The sequence below is a fragment of the Chenopodium album genome, chromosome 21 (assembly GCF_948465745.1).
Source record: "Chenopodium album chromosome 21, dcCheAlbu1.1, whole genome shotgun sequence".
Taxonomy (NCBI): domain Eukaryota; kingdom Viridiplantae; phylum Streptophyta; class Magnoliopsida; order Caryophyllales; family Amaranthaceae; genus Chenopodium; species Chenopodium album.
In genome coordinates this window covers 5,566,555-5,584,803 of record NC_137854.1, presented here as the reverse complement: position 1 = coordinate 5,584,803, position 18,249 = coordinate 5,566,555, and the positions used below count along the sequence as shown (strand labels likewise).

Sequence of the window (18,249 nt, the reverse complement as noted above, 5' to 3'; positions counted from 1 at the left end):
TCTATAAATTTGATGTCAATATATACACTACGTACTTAGTATTGCACAAAAAGATATTACTCAATAATCACAATTGTAATATTTCTTTTTTTAAAAAAAAAATAATCACAATTGTAATATATGTATATATAAATCAACTCGTTTATTCTATAATTACAATTTTATTGATTAATGCATAAAAAATGGAATAATTTTTAATTTCTTACAATTTTTATTATTGTGCAATTATTTAGGAGTTACATTCAAAGGGAAATTTAAATAGGGTGTTATGCACATGAAGAGTTTTTCAATTAAACTAAACATTAATACTATTAATGCATGGAGTTTTACAATCATTTATGGGCTCATATGATGTGGCGCCAAATGGCAAAATCGGTGACACATGGCAAAATAGCATGTTTTGCCATGAGTTTTAATATATATATATTGATATATTGATTGATTGATTGATATTGATTTCGTTAATTAAGGGCGTGTTTGGTATCATTGTAATGGTGTATATTTGGAGAATTTGGAAGTAAACAACTACTCCGTAGTCCGTAACAATAAACAGTTATACTTTTACATAATTAATTATTTACAATCAACTAATCAAATCATCTAATATAATTAGCTAGTCAAACCAGTTAATACAATCATCTATATTAAGCAGCTAACAGCTAATTACCAACAGAGCTTTTGAATAGTTAAAATTGGTTTCGATCAATTAATAGGATTAAATTAATTAATATAAGTAGAAGTATGTATCAATAAAAATTAAATATGGATGTTACACATATGAAGAGTTTTTCAATAAAACTACCAAAAAAAAACCATATGAAAGTTATGCCTATGAAGAGTTGTTATGGGACTATAGGAGATTATACGTACATTAATACAATATGTGTGGGTAAAGATTAATGACACATAGGATGACACGTAGAATTCATGTGGCGCCAAATCATCTTGAGTTAGGGTGACACTAGGCGACACCATGTTGTCCCTTTGAGTTTTAATAATATTTACTGATTGATATAAGTAGAAGTATGTATCGGAAAATTTAATGAACTTTCGTTGTAAATAATCTTTGTAATGAAGAAGTAAAAAAATGTTTTTTTACCAATATAAAACAAATTTTAGATTGTTGGAAATAAGGCCGAGAGAAGTCGAAAAACCATGTCTTTATAATTTACGTAGTACACTTTTTTTTTTAAGGACGTAGTACACTATTTATATAATGAGCAAATGTGATATTTGATTATAATATTGCTTACAGTGTACAATTAATTGTATGATAAAATTTGACACATCTTCAGATATTCCCATTAAGTATGAAAATTTATATGTACAACACTACAACATGCATAGAATAATCGATGCTCCTTAGTTTAAATGAACTTTAATTTGGCTGCATGGAATCATCAACTCCTATTTTAACTTATAAACCACAAATCATGTGGAAATAAGATGGACATGCCGAGACTAGACTAGTGTACATTACTCGGTATTTTGCTTTGGGACAAGTTTCGTTTATCAAAGTATTGAGGCCTATGATAATATTAGAAGCAAATTAATCACCTAATTTAGTTGATTAAAGTATTGAACGTGATATTTGAGGTTTGAAATCAAATCACATCAACATCATTAATCCTTCTGTGACTAGTCTGCAAAAAATAATACGAGTATATTTTTTTTCATTAGGATTATGGCAAACATTCAAATGATTTGCCTAGTGGTAAACTTCTTTGTCAAATTTTATTTTTTTTTTTTTTTTTTTGTATTTACAAAACCATGAGGGTGAGGGTGAGAATCGATCCTAGGATCTGCTGAAACCGAGAGGGAGCTAGCTCTAACCACTTGATGCCATGATGGTGCATCGATGTATGTACTTGAAATATATCTAAAGGAATCATTAATGATATAAATTGTTTTATTTATGGTGGTAAACAATAATATTGCAATTTTAAATTATTTGAAATTAGAGACAATCAACATGGCTGAATACCTAACAGCTTTAAACAAATTGATTCTACTTAAATTCAAGTATCAATCATAATTCACCCTTATATCTTAAAGTCGACTTTTTATATATGCCCTAACCAAACCCCACTCTAATATGATCCACAGCCGGTTACACTTTTAGACCAAAAAGTATACACATATAAATGATATAATAGTTCAAGAGTAGCATTCAAAGCCCTCTTGAAGCCAATCGAATGAGTGAGTCTGGGCGCATAGCACCTATGGGCGAGTTATGTAAATAGGAGGGTAAGGAAGTAATTTCTGCTAATTCAATTTTTGCTTCTAGAAAAAGCCGACTCTCTAGCGGTACATTATAATATGCATGTATAATGTACCACTAAAATATAATTTGTGTGAATAGTATGTTTTGTAGACTATTACGAGTGTAGTGGTACTTTTTACCATCCTATAAATTTCAACTTCTGGAAAAAACTAACTTTCTAATGGTACATATAATGTACCATTATGCATGTATAATGTACCACTAAAATATAAGTTATCTGAATAGTACTTTTTAATTGCAAAATTGTCATCCTATATGCGTTGAAATCAATAGGCGCTATGCGCCAAGACTTAACCCAATCGAATAACCAAGCTCCAAAAGGGACAAGGAAAAAAAAAAAAATCCCCTTTTAATCAAAAGTTTTGTTCATCATCATCTTTCCATGCCCCATGTGCATTGCTTTTATTAATCATCCAAAATCAAGATGGGGTCTTATTACTAGGACATTGTCCCCATTTCTTCTCAATAATCCATTATTTTTACCTCTTTTATGGGTATTTAAATTAGAATTTTAACACTTAATAACAAACCAAAAACGGCTAATAAATCGGAATCCAAAGTCCACAAAATTCATAATTATTCAAATCAAATCCAAATTCCATACAATTAAAGTACACAAAAATTAATTAAATTAAATTAAAGTTAAAGCAATGACAAAATTATATTAAATTATTAATTTTTTAGTCTACAGTCTACTCAAAATAGTGAAGACAAACAGGCTCACACTAGAAGACAGAGAAAAGGGTCTGCTAAATCTGAGCTCCATTTTTTGCTGATAATTTGTCCGTTACACACGCCATTTTCATTCATGGAACCAAAAGCTACATTTCTTCTTTGACTCAGGAGAGAGAAAATTCCTCTTATGGAAGATTGAAAGTGAAAAAAATTTCATCTTTGAAACTTCTTTTTCTAATGGAGTACGAAAGGATTGAAAGACCTCAGGTTAGCTAATTTGATTTCCCCCTTTTTATTTTCTGCAAATTTCCCATTTTTTGTTGGATTAATAGTTTTTTTTTCTGGGGTTTTAAGTTTGATTTGTAATTTTGTTTTTTCTGCAATTTTCCATGGTTGAATTGACCTTTTTTAGAAATTAATTTTCTGGGTTTTATGTTAAGCTTTTGATTATGAGTTTTCTGGGGTTTTCTGCAAATTCCCCATTTATAATTGAATTAATTTTGTAAAATTTTTATTATTGGTTTTTAGCTTTTAGTTTGATTTTTGATATTGAATTTTCTGGGTATAGAAAGGAGGTGGTTTGTCACCAGCAAAACTGAGGAGCATGTTAATGGGAGTAGAGAAGAAGAGGAGGGAACTTCTTGGAGAAGTGGATTCATCTTGTTCTTTAAGATCTCAGCATTCTGGTGTAGATGATCCAGGTATAGTTGCTACACTATCTGATTTTCTTAGCTCTAAGGGTTTTGGCGTCGTAGTCCCCAAGGCGGGATTTGATCCTAGGTCTTGGTACTACGACTAAGACTTTAATCAACTAAGCTAGTTGACGTCTACTTTGCTTTCACTGTGTTGTTTTTGCCCATAATCAAGTTGGGAAATTAAAATTTTGATTTAATGTATAATTTGACAATGTTATGATTTTTGTTTTAGGTTTGTTACAAATGTATTATTATTATTATTTATATAATTTTTGAATGACTTTAGAAATGGGAAGGCACAATTATTTGATTACAATGTTAGTAAAACTCGTATGCGTAATCATTTTATATATTTTATAAAATTAATCAACATAAACAGAGACCGAAGAACTAAAAGAGATTCCTGAAGTTTCTATAAAGGGGGCTGGTAGTTTGGATGTAGTCAAAGGCAAATTTTATACTTCATGTAAAGCCATAAAGGTTTGGTGCAGGCTAGTGTTAAAGGTAATGAATCGCCTTTACCTGTTTATGCAATGAGCTCATCAATAAAGCTTTTAAGGTCCATATAAAGTTTGATCAATTCCAATTACTAATTAGTGGGATTGTTTCATTACATACTGTGCTTAGGATAGTCTTTAATTTAATTTGTTGCCTTGTTGGTAATATATATGGTTCTTTTTCTGTCTTTATTCTCCACTAGGTGGCAGCCGTCCTGAGCAGTTTAGTATGAAACCATCCCTAGGGACAATGGGAGCCTGTTCATCACACCACACCTTCTCAACTGGAAAAAAAACCCATTTAAACAACCCCTAAGGACTACGGGAGCATGTTCATCACATTTTACATTCAATGACAAAATCAGAGTTTATGTAATTACCGTGAGGTTGTATGAGAAATAATTAGTACAGGCCACAGAATTAATGTTTGTCAGATCTTTGGTCCATGCTGATTGCTGACACCAATACTACAATTTTTTGTTGCAAAAAGGTGCATATTGAGTTATTGACACAGTTAGAGTTTTACAGTAATACTCTACAGTCATCATGTCATAGATTAGTACTTTGGGATGGTATAAATTCATATTCTAACAAATATGTTTAGGTACTGATTATTCTGAAAGTTACAAGGATGTGGACGTTGTGCGTGAATTTGTTGAATGCTCGACCTCAACAACTGGGGATTCAGAAATGATTCCAGATCGTAAGTTGAAAGATCAAAATTTTGTCAGCTCAAGAATTGGGTTAAATGAAGAGTTTGAGGAAGATTATGAAAACGGGCATGACAACATGGGTGTGGTATCGTCAGCTTTCGAGTTTCAGAAGACAGAACGAGGGCAACCAAGAGTACCAGCTGCACCATTCTCAAAGCCACCACCATCGAAATGGGATGATGCACAGAAGTGGATAGCAAGCCCTACTTCAAACAGACCAAAGACTGGTCAGTCACATGGTTTGCAAGGGGCTAGGAAGACTAACATTTTCGGACATGGAGGTAGAAAAACTGCTACGAAAGTAGTTCATGAAGTCCCAGATGAAAAATTAGTTGCTTTTGAAGAGCCTGATATGAAGAGGATGGATTCAAGTCTAGCTAAGAAAGCAAATGCCACCCAAAAAATGGTGAACTGGGGGTCAGATCCGTACTCTCATGCTGATCTACATGGAAAAGCAGCAGATATGATTGAAAATTCTCTTGGTGATCCTGAAAGTAAGAGTTTACTAAAAACTTCAGCATTTTGTTTCTCCTTTATCTGTATCATTTTCAATCTCAGTTTTACTAGTTTTACAACTTTACTTTGTAATGATATTATGGCTACCATCAACGGTACTTGTATAAATGAATACATTGCCCTTTTTTTGTAGTCCATCTCAGTCAACATGATTCATCTATATCAATCCAAACATCAACAGCCATGATTCCGCCTACTTCATTTGCCAGATCTGTTTCCATGAGGGATATGGGTACAGAGATGACTCCAATAGCAAGCCAAGAACCTTCTAGAACTGGAACTCCTGTTAAGGTGAAATCACCGATGCACAGTCCTAATTCTTCAAGATCATCAACGCCTAAAAGAGCTAATCTTTCAGCAGCACAGACAAATATGATAAATGGCAGTTTAAACCAGCAGAGAAAGGAACTTTCTGAGAAGGAGATGCAGATGAAAACTAGAAAAGAAATAATGGAACTTGGCATGCAGCTTGGTAAGGTGAATATTGCTGCATGGGCTGGTAAAGATGATGAAGATCCATCATCTTCAGCTAACACAATGGGTGGAGAACAAGCGTCCAAGAGTGTTGTTGAGACAAGAGCGGAAGCCTGGGAGGAGGCTGAGAAAGCCAAGTACACAGCAAGGTACTGTATTCTCTTATCTTTGCGTTCCTATATTGTGAAATCCAAATTTTCCTTGCAATTTTGTGTGGCTTTGAAAGTTTGAAGGTTTATATTGGGTGGTGTTTAATGGATCCAGATTTATTAGTGGTTTATGTGGTATTTAGTCCAATCTGCTAAATTGATAAGAGATCTTCCCCCACTATTAGGCAATTACATTGTTCCATTGTAGTGGGTAACTACATTGCTGAAAAATTAGGATCATCCCACTGAAGTGCAGTGGGATGATTCAGATTCTGCCCATGCTTCCGAGTTTAATATTCCATCGAAAGTATCTAGCTGGTATTTGTAGAAGAAAAAGGGAAGACTGCACTTTATCTTTAAATGTTTGGCTTGTGTTGCAAGTAGCCAATCTAGTCATCTAGAAATTAGAAAATCATGATAATCTAAGGTAATAAATCCACTGTATGCCTTTCAGTGCGCTGTGGAAACACAAAATAAGTCAAGGGGTAGGTGACATAGGTCTACACTTGCCCTTTATGCTTTATATTCCCTCTGAAAGAAATATATATTGGGGAAGCTCAATGTAATATGACTATCCAAAGAACCCAGCAAGAGTCTAACCAAAGTCCAAAGCTGGTGTCTGGAGTGGGAGAATTTGTGCTATAAAAATTGTAAACTGGAGAATTCAATGGAAAAAAAAGAAAAAAAAAAGAATCAAGGTGAAGATATTAGATATTCATGCTACTTCTTGTACTTTGTAACATCTGACCTTGGGAACTTCTGTTGTCTTGAATGGGCATGGCTCTGGACTTCATCAAGAATGTTTCTTTCTTTCTTTCTTTCTTTCTTTTCTCTCTCTCTCTCTCTCTCTCTCTCTCTCTCTCTTTTTTTTTTAATCTCTCTCTCTCTCTCTCTCTCTCTCTTCATATTTTTCAATCAAGCGGCCGTGAGTATGGTCATGTATGCTGAGTACTAATTAGGCTACTACCAACTTCCCTCCAAAAAAGTATAGTGGGTAGTTGGAGTACATGGCTTCCCCATGGTGCATCTGGCTCTTTGAGCTAGTAATGGGGAGAGCCTAGCCACTCAGGGCTAGCGACTAGCAAGATATCACCGAATGAAGCAAGACCAGTAGAGATTTTTTTCTGGCCTGACTTTCATTGGTTTACAGTTTACACTTGAAAAGCAAATAATCTTACTCCAAGTCTACAGAACCAAATTTGACTATTTATTATACATCTTAAAAACCTTTCGTAGTGTTATCTGGACAAAAAGTAACATAGATATAGATTATTCAGGTTTGAACGTGAAGAAATGAAGATCCAAGCATGGGAAAATCATCAAAAAGCTAAAACTGAGGCTGAGATGAGAAAAAATGAGGTACTCTCAACTATTCTTATATTTTACCAATTGTTTATTGTTTGCTTTATTCATCATGGAGAGTAAACAAATTTTGTATGCATTGAATTATAAGTTTTCCCAGGACCAGTTAGCTTTGATTTGTATCTGTCATCCCATATTTTGTACTCTATTGAGTTACCAATCTAAAGTCCTCATGGATGGTGCATGTATAAGGAGTTAGGAACAAATCTATTTGTTAAAATTTGCTATGAAAAAAAAAAAAAAATTTGCTATGAAAAAAAAGGAAGTTATTTCTATTTCATCTTTGGTTTTAAAATAAAATAATATAACTAATAGCTTGCTTCATTTCCATGGAAGAGAACAATCCAGGAATAAAGATATTAATTACAATACAAGTCCATATAGTGTGAGGTTGAGGGATAGGCCACAATTTATTCTCAACCTTGTTGAAAGTAAATTCATATAGGAGTTAGTAGCATATGTGAAGAAACATCAGATTTTTTTTTGGTTGGTGTATGTAAAGCAGTAGTATCCCTCCAGGTATCTTGGTTCATGAGACTCTGTTGCAATCTTCTGCTGTATATCCAGGTTTTTACGAGGACAGCATGGTATAATTTTTGCAACGTTAGAAGCTACTCATTTCACCCCATATGTAGGTTATGAATACGGAATAATATATTGGGATTTCCAAAAATTATCTTCCTGTATTGACTGTGTACTATTTATTTTATTTTCTGTCGGAACAGAGTACTCCATTTGTTACCATTGTAGGAATTTATACTACGTGCTTATGCCAATCTGCCATACTTGTCTTAATTTCATCACTAAATTTAACTGTTCAGGTTGAGGTGGAAAGAATGAAAGCCAAAGCACAAGATAAGTTCATGAACAAGCTTGCTACTGCAAGGCACAAGGCTGAAGAAAAGCGGGCAGCTGCTGAAATGAAAATGAATAAGCAAGCAGCAAAGGCTGAGCAGCAGGCCGAGTATATCAGACAGACTGGCCGAATACCTTCCAAATTTTCGTCCTGGAGTTGCTGTTGTTAATGTTCTGTGCTTGCCATTCTCTTCTATTCCTTGATCATTTTTGTAACTATCTCTATTTTGATTGGGGTTTCTCTCCACTTCAGGGAAATTAGGTGGAGCCTTACTTCAGCAGCTGAAATTGTAATCAATTTTCTCTGTTATACAAAAACGTGAACTATTTCAGGCAAATTAGGCCTATTCTGATGAATTCGGCTCAAAAAATTGTGAAATGGAGGGGAATCACAAGAAGAAATCCTCATACCAAATCAACTCATGCACCGATACACATTGTGCTTAGCCTTTTGCATTTTTAACAGCCGTCAAATTAGATTTCTTGCTTCCCCCCCCCCCCCCCCCTCCCCCAACCCCCAAAACCGCGATTAGGAAAGCTAACCAGGCAGTACCTCCTCAAGAAGTTTTCAATTTCATGTCGACGATAATGCAATCTTGAGTGGACAACAATCCATCAACCTGTTTGTATGTATCGTTTGTGGCTCTATAAAACCAAGTGCATTTCACCACAAGTTTATTTCACCAAATTAGTAGTTTAGTTAGTTGACAACTGTATGACAATCAAGATCATGACAGTATTTAGAGCACAGGAAAAGCTATATGTGTATGATGAGAAAGCGAAGTCCAATATGGTTCAAGGAGATCAATAAACAAAGCCACAAAAAAATAGTATAAATAATTATTCAAAGAACTAAAATAACTTACAAATTACCATTTTTATATGAGAAATAAATTTGTTATTTATTTATCAAATAAACCACCTATCACGTTTCATTTATATGCCAAATCACATGACTTCATGATGCTTACCACCTGTTATAAGTAACTTAAGGTTTATGCAACATTATTTATCCTCTTTCTTGCTTAAATTAATGTATGTACAATTACATATTTACATAAGTCAATAAAAATAATCCATCCATAAAAAAATAAAAAAAAAAATTATATTTGGACACGTATGATTTTCGTAAGATTTATTAGATTTAATGGTAAATATGGGATAAAAACACAATATTTGACTGTTTGTGAAATATTTTAGTGGATGAAACTACGAGTTGCAAATTAGATAAGATATAAAAGAGAAAGTTAGTGAGAAATTTATATGATCATTTTAGTTGAGTATCTATTAATTAATGCTAAAACAAAACATGCTGACATCATTTTTCTCCAAAATTGTACACATGTCGTTTTCTCATAAAAAATTTCCCGCCTAAATGCTTTATGACATCATCTATATTTTTTTTTTTAAAGCTAAACTATTCTATTATTGCTTTGAAAATTGTTTTATGAATTATGACTAAAAAATCAAATAGATGCTTTTAACTACTATACAAGCATGTTAATTGTTGAAAGCTAAAATAATAATTTTGATGACATTGGTTCTAATTGTATATAGTGTATTTTTTTTTTTTTTCATATTTCATTAATATGCATCCATAAATAATTTTCTTTCAACTATTTCAATTATTAGTTGTAAATAATGTGGTTCATATGTGCCTCAAAAAAATGTGGTTCATATGTATCCTTAATTATAAATTGATTTTATATATATCTGATTCTTTTTTTTTTCCAATGTAATGCAAAATAACATAAGTTACAAAAAAATTAATTATAATCGTGCATCGCACGGGGATAACCTAGTGTTATATATTAAAGCCTTGTTAGGTTTTTTTTTTGAATGGAAAAGCCTTGTTAGGTTCATAGTTCACTTTTTTTAGATTTTTTTTTTTAAAATTTGAATAGCGGAAAAAGGTTTATCCAGATTTAAAACGACAAATGAAAATTAGACGAATATAAAATCATTTATAGTAAATTGCAAATTATTTATTTATTTTTTTTTAAGAAAAACTACTTAATTACATTATTTCACACCACAAATCAATGATTAGAATAATTAAAGTTAACTTTTAGAAATTCAAACTAAGGTTACAGTATAAAAAGAAAGAAAAACGTGACTTTTTCATGGAGTATTTAATGTACTCCGTATTTATCATCCCTAACTTCAACTAGGACATGCATTATTTCGTCAAAAATCCAGCTCTCTTCCACCAGGAAAATAAAATAATAAAAAAAAATAATTAAAACACGAATATAATAATAATACAAAAATCTATTTTTATTTTACAAAAAATTAAAAATCAGACGAACACAAAACAAAAACACAAGCCAAAACCAAACAACATTCTTTTTCTCTATTTCACGAAATTTCCTTTCTCCTGGCTTTTTTCTTTGCAGAAAAACAATAATAAAATTACCTTCATCAAAAAATTAGGAAAAAAATTCTTGCCCAAATCATTAATTTCCCGTGATTTTTTCTTTGAAAAGAGAATTAATTTTTTTGGGGCAAAAATTTGAAAAGGGTAGAATCAATTTATAGCTGAAATTCGGAGTTTTTAGTTTTGGGATTTTCATGGCGGAAACGCTGGACCCTTCGCTGGCGGTGACAGCGTTTCTTATGAAAGATGCTTCTAATTGGTGGAATGATATCAATGCTTCTCTTCTTTGGCAAGATCGAATTTTTCATATCTTATCATTTTTATATGGGATTGTTTCCATTGTTGCCCTGGTAATTTCTTTAATTTTTTTTTAATACCCTAAGATTTTTGGGCTTATATGGTATTAATTTGTTTGATTTCTTGCTTTTTTGTTGAAAATAATTGATGGGTTTTGTTGGGTTTTTTAGTTTAATTTAATTGGAATTGAACTTTGGAAAATGGACTATATGATCTGATTTGGTATTTATTATGTATTAATTAAGAATATGAAAGTAGAATGTTGTTTCAGAGATGAAGATAGATAAATTTGAGGTGTTTTATGGAATTTCTTGTTTTTATGGGTCATTGATATTGTGGGACATATTATGTGGGTGATGTAGGTACAATTGATTAGAATACAATTGAGAGTTCCTGAGTACGGATGGACCACTCAGAAGGTCTTTCATTTTCTGAATTTCCTGGTTAATGGAGGTATATTGAATTGATGTTTTCACGGTAGTAGCACTATTTGGTTGATGATTCTTTTTAATTTTGGTGACATTTTAAGCTAGATAGTTATTAATTACTGTATGTTGATGTTTATGCAGTTAGATGTGTAGTTTTTGTGTTTCGCCGTGATGTGCAGCGCTTGCAGCCTGAGGTTAGGCATCATTTTGATTTTCATTGGTTGCATTGTTGTTCTTTGCTTGTGTTGTGTTGGTCTGAGATTGTCTTATGGTACTTCTTATGTTATGCAATTCAGCTTGTCCAGCATATCTTGCTTGATTTGCCAAGTCTTGCATTCTTCACTACCTATGTACTTTTGGTCTTGTTCTGGGCAGAGATATACTATCAGGTTTGAGTTGATATTTAGTTTTTCACCTTTGGCCCTTTTTCTATTTTTCTACTTTATTAGTGTTAGTTATACACGCTTTGCTCTAATTGATGATTGTCTGTGGTAGGCGCGTGCTGTATCAACCGATGGCCTCAGGCCTAGTTTCTTTACAATTAATGCAGTGGTCTATACCATTCAGGTGAATTTTCTTCTACATATGAGGACTGTTTTAAAATTAATGTAGCATCCTTTTAATCAGCATACCTCTTACTGTATTTTTTAAGGAGGGAAGCAGGGTGGCTTTGGGGTTGTAAGGTTGTTGAGGCAGTTTATTTGACCAATTCAAGATGTTGTGTTGTATTGCAGCTCAGCTTAGTTGCTGTTTATATTTAGTTTTAAAAGTGGATAGTAATCATATTATAGCTGAATCTATAATGGCATTCCTCTTAAAGTAAAATGATGTGGACCCATGACATGGCTGATTGATTTCCTGATAAAGTTAGCTGTACCCAAGCCTTTCTTTTAATGCTTTAGACATATTAAACTTTGATGTCTCAACTTATGTATGATTGTATGACAGATTGTAATTGGTATAATCAAATCTTTTATTTAATATTAGCCTCGAACTTTTGACCATGGCATTTCTGCAGCCTTTAAGTTTTTCTATTTTGTGAATTAACACCCCTGATTTAGTATGAAACGTGCTGAGGTAGGTTCTGAGCAGGTCCAAGTCCACCTGTATAACCACCTGTACATCAGTACATGTACTTGCACAAGGATGCTCGCATGAGGCATCCTTAGACATTAGACCCGATGCTTTCTGTTCTTTCTCCAATTTTCTTTATAGTTATCTACTTCAGTGATAAGGTAGCATCATCGGAATTGTTCTCTTTTGTGCCACGGTATAAGGCACCAAATGTTAGGTTGAGGGGGGTAACATTGCTGCTTTCTATTCTTTCTTCAATTTGCTTTTTAGCACTCTACTTTTGTGATAAGGTAGCATCATCAGAATTGTTCTCTTTGAAGGCACCAAAAGTTAGGTTGAGGGGGGTAACATTGCTCATTAATGAAAGCATAGAATTAAGAAAGAAAGCCCCTTTTTAGGAAATTAGAAAAAGTTCTTGAATGTTGATTTGGTTTTAAAATTCAAGTTTATTGGATATTCTGGGAGAGCTCATATGTTAAGATTTACATTAACAAGATTTTTACTTGCTTTATGTCCATTTGCATTGGATTTTATGCAAGGGATTCCTGTAGGTGAGAAAGATGTTCAGACCATTTTTGGACAATGCTGTATCTGATCCATAGATTTTCATTGTGTAATGTCATCTTAATTCTGGCTTCTATTGATGATCTGAGCTGGGTCTGTGAATCTTTTGCAATTGATGTTCATCTGTATCTTTTCAAGTTTATATACTACTAAGTCTTTTGCACCTTTTTGTTCTCTTTCAAGTTTCATCAATTACATTAACATGCAGCCTCCTATTTCTAAGTAGTGACAGTGAGATTTTTCTGTTGGATAATTGACAGTGATTGTGTTACTAAATATACCCTTTGACTATTCCAGATTTCTTTGTGGTTGATCTTGTGGTGGAAACCAATCCCTCTTCTCGTAGTTTTGTCAAAGATGTTTTTCGCAGGTATGTCTCCAAGTTATAGTTTACTACTTACAAGTTGTTACTCCTTCAATTATCTGACTGCTCGTATGTGCATGTTATTGGCAGGCGTGTCTTTGTTTGCAGCTCTTGGTTTTCTTCTTTATGGAGGAAGGTAATTAATTGCAACTTCTTTCATTGAATTTGCAAAAACTACAAAGGAAGTTTATGTGTTTGCTCCTAGTTAATGGAGATTGTAGTTGAGGAACTTGGCTTTTCTGTGGAACCTTGGACAAAAGGTTGTCATGCATCCTGTTTCCAATTTCTCCAATATAAGAGCTGTTATGAACTTATGATGTGTGCTATGATCTATGTCAGGCCAGTCAGCTTCTAAGTCTGTGACACCATGTAGGCCTGCAATTTACCAACATTTTAAATAAGATTTAATTTATCATTGGTTTTTTCAGCAATAGTCTTTAATAGAATTTTATAAGCTCTAATGAACTGCCTCTATTGGCAGAGCATGATACTTGATAGGTTTTTCAAGGCTTGAGCCTTTTGTTAGACTGCAAGCCTGCCAGGCTGCCAATATTGAGCTCAGCCTATATTTGGTAGTTGATCGAGATAAGAAGGATTTTTAAAGACTGAGAAATTGTTAGTAGCTCCAGCTTAGAAACTGAATGTAGCTTATGCTCATTGCTGCAAACTATACTTTTACTAATTTCACCTCAAGCCTTTGATGCTTGCTCTTGGATTGACTGAGCTGAATTTTCCCTTAGCACTACGAGTAGGAATAGAGTGTCGAATCTGTGTATGAGAAAGATAATTGGCTGTTTTTGAGTCATGATGAAGAACCCTGTTGTCCTTACTTATCCTTCTCATTTGAAAGATGGCGCTAATTTCTTGGAAATGTGGTAGGAAACCTAATTGATATTTCCCCTAAACATTTCCCTTCCAAGGAATTTCCCCCAATGTTGCAATTAGTTTGGATTGTAGGAAGTATTTTCTGGAATTCAAATGATTGCTCAATTATACCGCACCTACAAATGTTTATAACTCTTAGTGATTTGGTTTTCTATTGGGTGTTTCATCATGTTGCATCCCTGTGAGTAGTGAAAGAGTCTAAAGCGCACTTCTGCACCTGGTGATGGAGCTCCATGAGGCTTGTAGTGTCTTGTCAGCCGTAGTATACATAAACAAACATATGATTATGCAATATTGCTTTCTTCTTGATGGCAACACTTCTTGTTGCAATATTTATGTTTCCCACGTCCTATCCCCGTTGCTTTAAGCTTTTAGGTCGAGTGATTGTTTCTTTTTTGAAGTGTTTATATATCAATATTTGATTAAAAAATATCCTGAATGTACAAAGAAGATTTTTGTCATTGTTTTAATTTTGTTTATTGTTATTTGAATACCTCCATTATTGATGGTCTTTATGGGCAGGCTTTTCATAATGTTGCAACGGTTCCCTGTAGAATCAAAAGGACGACGTAAAAAGCTCCAGGAGGTGCATTGCTTTCTTTGTCTTAATCTTCTTCTCCTGAGGGGTTTATACACAGATACTTCTTTAAAAAATTTCTTAAAAATTGGCTTCTTTTTTTTTTTTGATTAATAATGTTAATTGATGTGCACTTTTTGCAGGTTGGCTATGTAACCACAATATGTTTTACATGTTTCCTCGTAAGATGTGTCATGGTAAGTGTTGTGTTGTCTTTGAGGCTTTACAGTTCCACTCATTTATCTTTGCTTATATTAATCTAGGGTTTTTAAGTTGCCAATGTGTTGACTTTCTCAATGAAGCTGTGATTATTGACAAATTAATACTCCATAGCAGTCTGCTGCTCTAGTATGATTGTTAGGCAAACAAAACATAATTGTTGTTTGGATGCAAATGAAAAAGGTGGAGTGCTCAGTGTCTTTTAGGACTGATACACGTTTTTTCTGTACTTAATAGAAAACAGTGAATCATAATTTTGTTAATGGTATGCGCTTGTTGGAGATGACAATCTGAATTTTCGTTTCTGGTCTTTATTACTTACTGTACTATGTTAAATTACTAACTGACTAATATTTGTTTCTTCCCCATCTTACTGATCTTAAAGGCTGTAACACCAGCTTTCTTGCCTTTCCAGAAACAACTTTACAAATCTAATCAACAAGGAAACCTTTTTTAAAATAAAAAATTAACTACTCTGTGTGTTTAGAGAAGTATTAAAGGGTCTTCTTTACCGAGTTTAACTCCTATTCTGGCCATTTTCTGTTGCAGATGTGCTTCAATGCTTTTGATAAAGCCGCTGATCTAGACGTTTTAGATCATCCTGTTCTCAATTTCATGTACTATCTGGTGAGTTAAACCTTTTCTATTTTTACACAACTTTTTGCTAATGAAAAGAAGGGGGAAATAATGGCTCGTGGTATTATTTACCTTTAATACATTCTAAAGTTTCTTGTTTTTATTTTCCATTTCAGTTGGTGGAAATTCTACCCTCTTCTCTGGTTCTCTTTATATTGAGGAAGCTCCCTCCAAAGCGCGGAATCACCCAATATCATTCAATTCGCTGAGGGTAAATAAAGGAAAAAAAAAAACAATAAGTAAACCTCAATTGATGTACTGGGATTGATTGTTACCCTTATAGTCTTATCCCCGAATAGAAGTGCAGGATGGCAAAAGTGAACTATCCAAGAAGAGTTATTCCCGTGTGTGAATTGTCTTTGCTCAATGCTTGTAGATTGTTCCACTAATCGTCTGATTTTTATGTGAAATCATGAGTGTATGATTTGATGGATCATGTTCATCTGATTACCTCAAATTATGTGTTACTTGCCAAAATTAATTCTGCCAAATTTGATGACAAGAAATGAAAACTGGAGGAGAAAACATATATTTTGGTTTTCTCCCTCCATGTTCAGAGGACTTTTCTGTTTTTGTGTTGAATTACATGATTTTAGCTATGTATATGGATAGAAGTTTTGAATGTAAAGCTGTCATAATTTGGCAGCATAGCTTGAGAAAACAGTGACATGAGAACAAAGATCGAATTGAAAATTCGGGTTCTTTTAATTGAAGTTTTCTTTTTTTCAATTGTGATTGAAAACAGGCAGAGAACAATGTTTATAAAGTAGTTTCTCTCTAAGTAATAACTAAGTACATACCTGGAAAGTGGTGGTGTTGATTGAGTGAGCTGTGGCCGAAGCGGCTTCTGAATCAATACCCTGATACAGATACAGAGAGACAGAGAGTAATGCAATGGAGATCAAACTCAAACTTATTTATCTTCTTGAACTTGGTTAACAGTTTGACTTGTAGATATAGAATGGTAGTTCAAATAGTTAGATGATTTTATAATTTATTTAATTTTAGGATAAAATCGTATGATGTTGTACCTACCTGGTAATTTCAAAAAGTTGACATTTCTCATTTAGCATGTATGGAATATATAAACCGACTAGTACTTGGTAAGGAATGTATTTTATGACCATGTGGGCCTATTTTAGTTAGGACCAACTTGGAAGTAGGGTTTCCTTACCATTTTCCCTCACTTTTGAGGAGCTCGTTAACTCGAGTTGGGTTGACCTGTGAGAGGTTTCGGTCTGATAAGGTGTCTTCTCCTCACCTACATAGAATATAAAAGTAATTTAATGCTAGACAGAATTTAAATAGTTTTAAGGTTGTTATTAGAGTTATAATTTCGGTAAACTTCAATACTCATATGTATAACATAAATTCTTTCAAATCTTTTGTTTGTAGAGAAAAGTCGATATTATAACTCAAGTTCAATGAGTCAATGTAATACTTTGTACAAACTAGCAAAAAGAAAGTAAAGGAATTTGGATGACAGAAGAATGATACAGCCGAATTGTTCCATGTCTTCTGTTAGAGTTGATATAGAACTGAATAATTCATCCAAATAGAGCAATATTATGGTAAAATGTTCAAAGCATTAAAGCCGTAATAATATGCATTCTTAAGACCATCAATATGCTGTACTCCGTATGCAAAGTGCCATGGTGAGAAAATAGCAAAATGTTGGTTGTCATTTGAAATAGGAAATTTTGTTTTTTACCACCTCACAAAAACACGAAAATCTGTTTTACCACCTCCCAAAAAAAAAGTATTACTTTACCACCTCATAAAAATCACGAATATAGGTTTTACCACCACTTAACTGATTCCGTTTACAAATCCGTTAAGTGGGCCCATAAAGCCACGTGTCATGTTATTATTGGCCAAAAAAAGAAAAAAAAAGAAAAAAAATAAAAAACCCTAAAACTACCCAGCCACCACCACAGCGCCACCACCACGCCACCACCCAACCCACGACTGCCCCCCCCCCCCCCGAACCTACCACCGGCGGCGTGGCTCCTCCCCCTCCCTCTCCCAACCCACCTGAACGCCCCCTTCCCTCTCCCGCAACCGCAATCGACCCAAAAACCACCAACTCACAACCCTCAATGACCACGAATCCCCCCAAAACAGCCACGATTCCGGCCATTAATGGCAGAAATCGGCCGGTTAAGGCCACTCAGCCTTAAAGCCGGCTGATTTCGGCCATTAATGGCCGAAATCGTGACCGTATTAGGGAAGGAGGGTTTTGGGTTTGGTGTTTTTTGGGGGTGTTACGGTTGCGGGAAAGGGAGGGGGAGGGTTTAGGTGGGTTGGGGCTGGTGGTGCGACGTGGGTGGTGGTTTCGGGGAGTGCCGTGGTAAGTTGGGGGGAAGGCAGCGGTGGCGCGGGGGTGGCGCTGTGGTGGTGGCTGGAGTAGTTTTAGGTTTTTTTTTTTTTTAATTTCTCTTTTTTTTTTGAACAAATAAAATGCTGACACGTGTTACCGTGGGCCACACTTAACGGAATTTTTGGATGGAAACCGTTAAGTGGTGGTAAAACCTATATTCGTGATTTTTATGAGGTGGTAAAGTAATACTTTTTTTTTGGGAGGTGGTAAAACAGATTTTCGTGTTTT

At 34.1% G+C, this 18,249-nt stretch overlaps 2 protein-coding genes across 3 annotated transcripts; both read left to right on the top strand.

Annotated features, from left to right (window-relative positions):
• The first annotated feature begins 2,971 nt into the window (after window positions 1–2,971).
• On the top strand, window positions 2,972–8,599 carry LOC145601917 (uncharacterized). Of its 2 annotated transcripts, none has more exons than XM_081658004.1 (6): window positions 2,972–3,226; window positions 3,528–3,660; window positions 4,756–5,358; window positions 5,514–6,003; window positions 7,272–7,362; window positions 8,187–8,599. In XM_081658004.1, exons 1-6 carry the CDS (start codon window positions 3,197–3,199, stop codon window positions 8,388–8,390), a joined length of 1,551 nt encoding a protein of 516 aa, XP_081514130.1. In that variant the 5' UTR covers window positions 2,972–3,196; the 3' UTR covers window positions 8,391–8,599. The 2 variants fall into 2 exon arrangements, with proteins under 2 accessions (XP_081514130.1, XP_081514131.1); XM_081658005.1 differs by having other exon boundaries at window positions 2,974–3,226; window positions 7,281–7,362.
• A 1,953-nt stretch (window positions 8,600–10,552) lies between these two features.
• Window positions 10,553–16,370, top strand: LOC145601918 (protein TOM THREE HOMOLOG 1-like). Its single transcript, XM_081658006.1, has 11 exons — window positions 10,553–10,947; window positions 11,257–11,347; window positions 11,464–11,516; window positions 11,619–11,711; window positions 11,818–11,889; window positions 13,258–13,330; window positions 13,415–13,460; window positions 14,732–14,795; window positions 14,930–14,983; window positions 15,555–15,632; window positions 15,758–16,370. The coding sequence occupies exons 1-11, from the start codon at window positions 10,792–10,794 to the stop codon at window positions 15,848–15,850; spliced, it is 873 nt and encodes a 290-aa protein (XP_081514132.1). The 5' UTR covers window positions 10,553–10,791; the 3' UTR covers window positions 15,851–16,370.
• Window positions 16,371–18,249: the final 1,879 nt, after the last annotated feature.